Source organism: Indicator indicator, chromosome 10, assembly GCF_027791375.1.
Source record: "Indicator indicator isolate 239-I01 chromosome 10, UM_Iind_1.1, whole genome shotgun sequence".
Classification (NCBI taxonomy): domain Eukaryota; kingdom Metazoa; phylum Chordata; class Aves; order Piciformes; family Indicatoridae; genus Indicator; species Indicator indicator.
The window spans coordinates 34466819-34476748 of NC_072019.1; the positions used below are offsets into that span (position 1 = coordinate 34466819).

At 47.9% G+C, this 9930-nt stretch overlaps 1 protein-coding gene across 1 annotated transcript in view; it reads right to left on the bottom strand.

Moving 5' to 3' along the window:
* The window catches only part of TTC39A (tetratricopeptide repeat domain 39A), a 63557-nt gene extending 61256 nt beyond the window's left edge, over positions 1-2301 (bottom strand). Inside the window, exon 1 of the mRNA XM_054384579.1 lies at positions 2125-2301. Within this exon, the coding sequence (XP_054240554.1) occupies positions 2125-2301 (177 nt within the window). The remainder of the gene's footprint in view (positions 1-2124) is intronic.
* Positions 2302-9930: the final 7629 nt, after the last annotated feature.

A 9930-nucleotide genomic window follows, 5' to 3' on the forward strand; every position in this document is an offset into this window, starting at 1 on the left:
GATGCTAATACATGCCCAATTCTGCATCATTATCAGGTCTAGCCTACCTCTGCTCCATCATAACTCTAACCTTCATATAGGTGCCACTGAAAGATGAGCACTACTGCATAAGATGATGCCTTATATAATTTTAAGTTCAGGGAACATTTTCCACTATGGATTCTCCAGACCAATTAACATCTCAGGCTGATGTTCACTGCTGTCAACTTTCACAGAAACTTTCAGGCCCGAAAAGACCCTCAGGATCACCAAGTCCAACCCAGAACCCTACTCTACAAGGGTACAAGCACCATATCCAAACCACCTTTAAACACATCTAGTCTTGGGGACTCCACCTGGGCAGCACATTCCAATCCCTGACCACTCTTGCTGGGAAAAAAAATTTTTCTAATGTCTAGTCTAAACCTACCCAGTTGCAGCTTGAGGCCATTCCCTCTTGTTCTATCACAACTCTCAAAGAGAGAGAGTTGGGGCCATTCAGTCTGGAGAAGAGAAGGCTCTGAGGAGATCTTCTTGTGGCCTTCCAGTATCTGAAGGGGGCCTACAAGAAAGCTGGGGAGGGACTTTTTAGGATGTCAGGCAATGATAGGATTGGGGAGAACGGAACAAAACTAGAAATAGGTAGATTCAGATTGGGTGTTAGGAAGAAATTTTTCCCCATGAGGGTGGTGAGACACTGGCACAGGTTGCCCACAGAGGTAGTGGAAGCCTCATCCCTGGAGGCTTTTGCAGCCAGGCTGGATGTGGCTGTGAGCAACCTGCTGTAGTGTGAGGTGTCCCTGCCCATGGCAGGGAGGTTGGAAGTCGATGATCCCTGAGGTTCCTTCCAACCCTGACAATTCTGTGATTCTATGACTCTTCCTTGGCCATTATGGTGCTCAGTTCAATATCTGATCACCTGTGGGAAGAGACACAGGGAAAGCACTTTGGCAAAGACACTGCTACCCAGACTTCACAAAGAGCCACAACGGGTCCTTTACCACTCTTCTAAGCAAAGAAACAGTTTGCTGACCTCTCAAACACCTCAGAAGTTTCTACTCCTGTGTGGATTATCAAGCAGATTAATTTCAAAACCCTGATGTCAGACAGGGAATCCACGAACAGGCCCTTCGCACAGCCACATCTCACTGTTAACATGCCATCATCACCAGGGAAAAATGGTATTTGCACATTGATTCAGCCTCTGGAAAAACAACTGCCTCACACACACACAATGGAAGTTTACGTATTTTATGGGCAGCGGGAGTGCACACGTGGAAAAGAGAAAGGGAAGTTAACCACCTGCAGCTTGTCCAGAAGGGTGAGCAAAAGGCACGGAATTACAGCCACTCACGGATTAACATTTGTCTGTCAAGGCGTGTTGTGAGCTGTGCAAACAGGAGCTCAAGGAAAAGGACTTGGGCTTCCCGGACTTCAGAGACACGACACCACTCTTAAACACCACTTTGAAGACCAGTTAATTTGTATGAGCCTCCTGAAGGGCTGCGGCACAGGTACGTAATTTGGTTAAGCTTAATGCTTTTGTCTAAGAGGAAAAAAAAAGCCCTGAGAAGTGCAAACAAGCAGTTCCTGGCCCTGCAGTCGCTGCATGCAGGTGGGTCCCTGGGCTCACAAATTCACAGAGTCCTCTGGCCAAAGCTATGTGCAGTCTGGCGGCAGAAGAGGACCCACGGGCGGCTCGGCCCCACTTTGGGCTGCATCTGGGCAGCACCTGCCTGGCGCTCCCTAAACCCACAGCGACCAGGCGGGCTGAAGCTACAAAGGCACCGACTGGCCACTGCCAGCCGGAGCACTGAAAGGGAACGAACTCGATTTACAGGCTTCGGACCAAGGCGGGCTGTTATCCGGGAAACAAATTGCCCCTTCACCGAGGCACTTGGCGCCTCTTGCGACCAGCCCCTCGGCTTCGGCCGGCACCGGGACAGGTGTTCCCGCCGCGCTGCCCCACCTCCCGCCCGGAACGGAGCTTTCCCACAGCCCCGGGGGAAGAAGTGCTGCTCCCAGGGGAAGTCCCATCCGGCGCCGCCGGAGGCTGCAGGCGTTGGCTGTGACGGCAGAGACCCCACTACCTGTCCAGGCCCAAAGTAACGGCCGCGACCCTCCTGCCCCCCCTCAGCCCCATACCGGGCGTCGCCACTCCCGCTGCTGGCCGCGCGGGAGTCCATGGAAGCGTCGCGAAGTGCTCCAGAAGCCGTGAGAGGGGAGGCCAGGACCGAGAGCTGGCAGCGCTGCTGTTCCCCGGCGCGGGCGGCAGCCGCAGTCACCTCGCATGGTGTGAAGCAGCGGCGAGCCTCGGCGCATGTTCGGGCAGGGCCGGCCCCGGGCGCAGGAGCCGCCTCCGCAGGTGAGCGGCTGCGGCAGTGCCCGCCCCTGCTCCGGCTCTGCGCCCGCCGTGGCAGGCTGCCGGCGCCGCGAGGGCTGGTCAAGGGGGCCTGCTGCCTTCGTGCCAGAGGGGAGGCGGCGGGGCAGGAGAAGCCCAGGGCAGTGCGGGAAACTGGGTTATGGTGATAAGGCAGCGCTTGAGCTAGAGCCGGACAGTTCACTGGTCCGGCACAAGAGGCTTTTGCTGTGGGCAGCTGTTACATGAGGGGAGGGAGGCCTGCGGTGAGCCTGGGCGGGCCCCGGCACAGGTGAGGGGAAAGTATGCAGTATTAGTGTGTGCTGGAATGAATTCCTCTTGAGAGAAGGAAACAAAATTTAAAACTTGACTAATATCAATTCTGTTAGCTTGCACACTCTACTACTGAGAGCCCTGGGGCTGTTTAGTCTTGAGACTGAGAGGGGATCTCATCAGTATGTATAAATATCTAAGGGGTGGGTGTCAAGTGGAGGGGTCCAGGCTCTTTCCGGTGGTGTGCACTAGTAAGACAAGGAACAACAGGAACAAGCTTGAACATGGAAGGTTTCACCTCAGCATGAGGAGAAATTTCTCCACAGTGAGGGTGACAGAGCACTGAACAGGCTTCCCAGAGAGGCTGTGGAGTCTCCTTCTCTGGAGACTTTCCAAACCCACCTGGATGCATTCCTGTGTGGACTACCCTGGGTGATCCTGCTCTGGCAGGGGGGCTGGATTTGATGATCTCTGGAGGTCCCTTCCAACCTCTAATGTACTGTGATCCTAACCTGCATCTGAGAAAGTGTTTGCCTGGGTGGTGCCCGCTGCCCCAAAACACAATGGTCAGGAAATTAATTGTAGGTGAGCAGCAACACCCAAGGGTGTTTACAGTTCCAATTTCTCAGTTTACAAACAAATTATATAACATACGTAGTTTAAAAGCTAAACCAATTGATATTGTGATTAGGTATGCAAAACAGAAAAAAAAAAGTTATTTGGCCTTTCCCTATGTTACAATCATACCAATGATGCAGGGATAATAACACTTCCGAAGAGATTAACAAAAGAGGCTGTGGAAGGAAGTTAAACAGGGGGAAAGAAGGCAAAGGTATACAGAGGGCAGAGGGAGCGGCAGGGCAAACAGAAGGACTTGGCTGACATCAAGAAACAATGGGCGCATTAATGAGAACAGTGGGTGTGTAAGGGTGAAAAAAAGAATAAAATGATTAGCTGAGCACCAACAATGAGGTTCGTGATGTGCAGAGTGGGAGGTAGGCGGCAGGCCTGCTGCACGCTCCGGTGTGCAGCTGCTCCCAGAGAACAGGAGAGCACATCTGATCCACTTAAGCATGACCCTTTAGGCCAGCAAGAGGCAAAAATCAAACGTTTTAGAATAACGTGGGCCGTTGGAAGGAGCAGTGAAAAGCACCTTCCAAGAGCTATGTTGGCAGCTGCAGAGCCACGTTTTTTCAGCATAAAATACCTGTTGCAATTAGTTCTCTGGATTGTGAAGCTTGCACATACCAGCTCACAGCATTCATAGAATCATAGAATTGTCAGGGTTGGAAGGGACCTCAAGGATCAGCCAGTTCCAACCTCCCTGCCATGGGCAGGGACACCTCAAACTACATCAGGTTGCTCACAGTCACATCCAACCTGGCCTTAAAAACCTCCAGGGATGAGGCTTCCACCACCTCCCTGGGCAACCTGTTCCAGCGTCTCACCACTCTCATGGTGTAAAACTTCCTAACATCCAATCTGAAATCTACCCATTTCTAGTTTTGCTCCATTTCCCCTAGTCCTATCGCTACCTGACAGCCTAAAACATCCCTTCCTATCTTTCTTGGCCCCCCTTGGCCCCCTTAAGGAAGGCCACAAGAAGTTCACCTCGGAGCCGTCTCTTCTCCAGACTGAACAGCCCCAACTCTCTTAGTCTGTCCTCATAGGAGAGGAGCTCCAGCCCTCTGATCATCCTCGTGGCCCTTCTCTGGACACTCTTTCAGAATGGAGAGGGACTTCTGATCTAGTTCTGCTCTTCAGATGTGACTATTTTCAACAGCCTGTCATATTTAACCTAAAGAACATTTTTATTAATAACCACTTGTGGCCATTTAGGCTGGGTGCCTCCAAAAAAGAAGCCCCAGAGTTGAGACCTCTAGTGTCCAGAGTGTCCAGCCCAGGGGGTGGACACAGGTGATAGTGTATTGCTACCCATAAATCCTGCATCCTTATACATCTGGCTGTAAAGTTATTGTCTCTCTTTTTTTCCCTCTGCTCACATGGGATAGAGACTGTCTCTCTTATCTGGTAACAATGGGGGAGTATCCCAGGCCTCTTTGGCCTGAGTAACTCCTTTTTCCTTGTGTAATCTAGTGGGATGGGGGGGCAGTTCAGGCCTGGCCAGCCTGAAACCAGCCTAGCAATGGAGAGGGGGAAGAAAGAGCCCTGAGGCTTTTGGTGAACCTCATTTGGGGACAAGGGGAGTGTTGGGTTTTTTTGATCTGGTGTAAAGGAACTTGTGTGTTAAGATTAGACTGGGGATTTCTTTGAACTTTCTATGCTTTGCTATGCTCCCCACTATGCTCTGTAGTTTTTGTAGTCTCTGAATTGCTTTTCCATTTAACCTTTCCATGACTCTCCAATACGTTTCTGTGAGCATTACTCTTTTGCCCCTTTTGGAGCAACAGAGCAATCTGTCCTGCTTTGAACTAGGACACCACCCCAGAATATACTATAAATTGTTTTTTATGACTTTTAGGAATTCTGTGTTGCAGAGACTAAGTTGGGAAAGCTAAAGCAGATGGACAAATTTGCATCATTAGCTTAAGTACAACTTGAATTATTGTCTGAGGGCTGGGTGTCAAGAAGGAGGGGACAGGCTCTGCTCAGTTGCTCCCTGGGATAGGAGAAGGGGCAATGGATGGAAACTACAGCACAGGAGGTTCCACCTCAGCATCAGGAAGAACTTCTTCACTGTAAGGGTAACAGAGCACTGTAACAGGCTCACCAGAGAGGTTGTGGAGTCTCCTTCTCTGGAGACTTTCCAGACCCATCTGGATGTGTTCCTGTGTGACCTGTGCTGGATTCTACGATCCTGCTCTGGCAGGGGGGTTGGACTTGATCTCTAGAGGTCTCTTTCAACCCCTAACATCCTGAGCATAATACTGTAGGTTCATGAACAGGACAGTTGTGCTTTTAGTATCTGATGCTAAAAACTAAGTATTTTGAGATAAACTGATAGCATATAAAGGAAAAATAGATAATTAAAATCTACAACCCTTAACATTTCACTAGCACTTTTACATAAAATTTTCAAGGTTCTGGGTCACTGCTTTGAACCCTGAGTTATTTATTCAGTAAAAGTTACTACTGGGTGTGGGCCTAAAATGGGATTCATACTCCAAGCTCCCCAGAACTGTTTAGAACTCAAAGAGTAAAGAACCAAGAGGTACTAACAGATCTTCAGATTTGGTGGTTTAGGTTTGTTGGGGGTTTTTTATTTGTTTGTTTGGGGTTTTTGGGTAGGTGGGTGGGTTTTGTGGGGTTGGTTTTTTTTTGTTTGTTTTTTTTTTTTTGTATGGGGATTTTTTGTGTTGTTGGGGGGGAGTTTGTGTGGTTTTTTGCTTGATTGGTTTTGGGGGTTTGGGTTTTTTTGTGTGTGGGTGGGGGGTTTTGTGTTCGTTGTTTTGTTTGGGATGTTTTTGGTTTATCTAAAAATCCATTCAGCCTTTCCAAATTAGGTGTTTTGTTTTTTTTTTTATTTATTCTAAGAGCCCCACACTTCTTCATGTGAACATTTCATGAGACATTGCATTCTGGGGAAAACAATCCTAAAGAGTTTTTTATTTTATTTGAATATAAGAAGTTGAATACTACATAGCTCAACAGAATAAATATTGACTCTATCCCTACAGGAAGATGAATTTGAGTATGTGGATCAGGAAGGATGAATCCTTTTATTGACTTGGGAACTGTCAGATACAAACTTGAGACAGCTGACAGTTTGCAGACAGTGCACCAAGGATCTCTTGTTGACTAATTCCAGCTCGTACAGACCTCTGAAGTCAAAATAATTTCACCCTGTATTATCAGCAAACTAAATCTTCATTGAACAAGTTATTTTCCTTGCAGCACTTCTGTCAAATTCTTATTTCCAGTTATCTGTGTACTCCAGTAGTGCAACTGTCTGCTCATACTAACAGAGAAAACACATTTTAACACCTCCCTTACCTGTAAGATACAAGTAAAATAAGATAAAACTGCTTTAGTCTGCACAATCACTTTTCCAAATCCTAGCAGTTAGGTGAATGTGCTACCAGACCCACTGTCCTTTAGAAAGGAGGAAGCAGATTAGCATGAAGAAGTGGTTTGTCCAAAAATCACTTAATAAATCAGTAAGAGATAACCAGAAACAACATTCTGACCTCTTGAATATACATCCAAACAATGCACCATTTTCCCCCTTATCTGCTAGCTGCCAGATCACCTGCCTTAAAAACTAATGTCCCCTTCTCTTTTTTCCAGTTTAAAATCTAAGATCCTAGCAGCTCTAGATCACTCAAATTTAGCACAACAGAAATTCTTAAGTATTCTGAGCAAGGAATGGCAATGCAACTGTCATGATTTATGGTGGTGGTTTTTTGGTTTGGTGTGGGGCTTTTTTTGTTGGTGGTGGTGCAGTGGGTTGTTTGTTTTGTTGTTGTTCATGTTTCTTTAAAGAGATTTCAGATGGAAATTATTTATCTTTGAGGATTTTACTGACCTAGACCTGATGGATTATCACCTGAGAAATTAAAAGTTCCTTTCCATCTTTTCTGGAATAACAAACAGTAGTCTGTGAGGCTTCCCACAGAAACCTGCAACAAAGGCATTCTCACACTCATCCACCGGTCCTTAAGCACAAGAAGAAAGTATTTTTACCTTTTTTTTTTTTTTTCTCCACATAAGGGACTTCCCAAGATGATGCTGTCTTCCCTCCCTGCACAGCTACCAGTTACATGGATATGAATGCAGACAGCAGCTTCCTCCATTTCAGCCTCAGAGCTCCCCAGAAACACAAGCATGAGAGTTCAATAGGTACAATGAATTGCAGAGGTATCATTGGGGCAGAAAGATGCAAAGAATGTTTGATGGTTGAATTAAGGCTTAGGTGCTACAAGCTTTGAACATGAGCCAGCAATGGGCCCAGGTGGCCAGGAAAGCCAATGGCATCCTGGCCTGCATCAGAAATAGCGTGGCCAGCAGAAGCTGGGAAGTCATTCTGCCCCTATACTCAGCACTGGTTTGACCATAATTGAGTACTGTGTGCAGTTCTGGGCTCCTCACTTTAAGAAGAACGTTGAGATACTTGAACATGTCCAGAGAAGGGCAACGAGGCTGGGGAGAGGTCTGGAGCACAAACCCTATAAGACACTGAGGGAGCTGGGGGGGTGTTTAGCCTGGAGAAGAGGAGGCTCAGGGGTGACCTCATTGCTCTCTACAACTACCTGAAGGGAGGTTGTAGCCAGGTGGGGATTGGTCTCTTCTCCCAGGCAACCAGCAACAGAACAAGAGGACACAGTCTCAAGCAGTGCCAGGGGAAGTTTAGGCTCGAGGTGAGGAGAAAGTTCTTCCCAGAAAGAGTAATTGGCCATTGGAATGTGCTGCCCAGGGAGGTGGTGGAGTCACCATCCCTGGAAGTGTTGAAAAAAAAAAAAAGAGTGGATGTGGCACTTGGAGCCATGCTTTAGTTGTCAGGAGGTATTAGGTAATAGGTTGGACTTGATGATCTCTGAGGTCTTTTCCAACCTGGTTGATTCTGTGTAAGTCTGTCTCGCCCCAGCTGGTAGCTGTCCCATTACCCACCACTTCAGAGATTGGTTTCACTTCCTCCTCCTCTCCTGCCTTTAAATGTCAACACCTGCACCTTGCTGCTGACAAGACAAGGAAGACAACACAAGCAATCTGTTCTGCAGGGAGCTTAAGAGTTCAGTAACAGTCACATAGGTAATTATGGCTCCATTCTGCCTGCCAAAACATTCAATCTCAAGCTTGCATCAAGAAAGATCTTCAGTTTGTGACAATTACTGTCTACTTGGATAACAAACTGTTGGCTATGTGCTTTTCATTTGACATTGTTTTGCATTTTGTAATTGCACAAGGCAAACATCCTCTTCCCCTTTATAATTTAAAAACAACCAGGATGCCTCTGAAAGCCAACATTCTTGTATGCTCAAGAACGTGTGTGACCCTGAGATAATTAATGGAGATGTTCCATTGCCTAACACAGCTGAAAGAAAACAGGCAAAGAGGTTGGGGTCCACTGTTGGAATCTGGCACTACTGTAACAAAAGGATCAAAACCACAAGTGAGTGGTTGTTGGGCCTCCTAAACCTCTGACCAAGCAGTTTATGCCTTGACATAAGAGACATTATAGATTCATAGAATTGTTAGGGCTGTAAGGGACCTCAAGGATCATCTAGTCCCAACCCCTCCTCACACTACAGCAGGTTGCTCAGAGCCACATCCAGCCTGGCTGCAAAAACCTCCAGGGATGAGGCTTCCACCACCTCCCTGGGCAACCTGTGCCAGTGTCTCACCACCCTCATGGGGAAGAATTTCTTCCTAACATCCAATCTGAATCTACCCATTTCTAGTTTTGCTCCATTCCCCCCAGTCCTATCACTCCCTGACACCCTAAAAAGTCCCTCCCCAGCTTTCTTGTAGCCCCCTTCAGATACTGGAAGGCCACAAGAAGGTCACCTCAGAGCCTTCTCTTCTCCAGACGGAAGAGCCCCAACTCTCTCAGTCTGTCCTCATAGCAGAGCAGCTCCAGCCCTCTGATCATCCTCATGGCCCTTCTCTGGACACATTCCAGCACCTCCAGATCCTTCCTGGAAGAGGGGCTCATGAACTGGACACAGTGCTCCAGGTGTGGTCTCAGCAGAGTGGAGCAGAGGGGGAGAATCCCCTCCCTGGCCCTGCTGGCCACACTTCTCTTGCTGCAGCCCAGGCTCTGCTTGGCTCTCTGGGCTGCAAGTGCTCACTGCTGGCTCCTGTTGAGCTTCTCATCCCCCAGCACCCCCAAGGCCTTTTCTTCAGGGCTGCTCTCAAGCCAGTCCCTGCCCAGCCTATATTGGTGCTTGGGATTGCCCTGACCCAGATGCTGCCAGTCAGCAGAATCTTGTATGCTGGCTTGAACTGCAGGTCTAAGGCCCTGTATGCTGACAGCAGGAGAGAATGCTTACACATCTTCAGATAAATCACAAGTATCTAAACATTTGGACTCTGCAACCCTCATGCAAGCAGCAATCTTTGGTCAAGAGCAGCCTGAGGGTTTTTTTTGCACCTGTCACAACTACTGCAGCAGGGGACAGCTAGGATTAGTGTGCACTGCAGCTAACCTCAAGATCCAGGCAGCTTTTTTTTGTTGAAAGTTAACCCACTCCCATCCAGCTACAGTCAGAACTTTTCATATTATCTATATTGTCTGCATTACCCTTATGCGTTGCTCTGCAGGTCACAGCACCCTTTTGGGAAAAAAAAAAAAACAAACAACAAACAAACCACAAAAACTAACAACCAACCCCCCCCCCCCAAAAAAAAAAAAACAACAG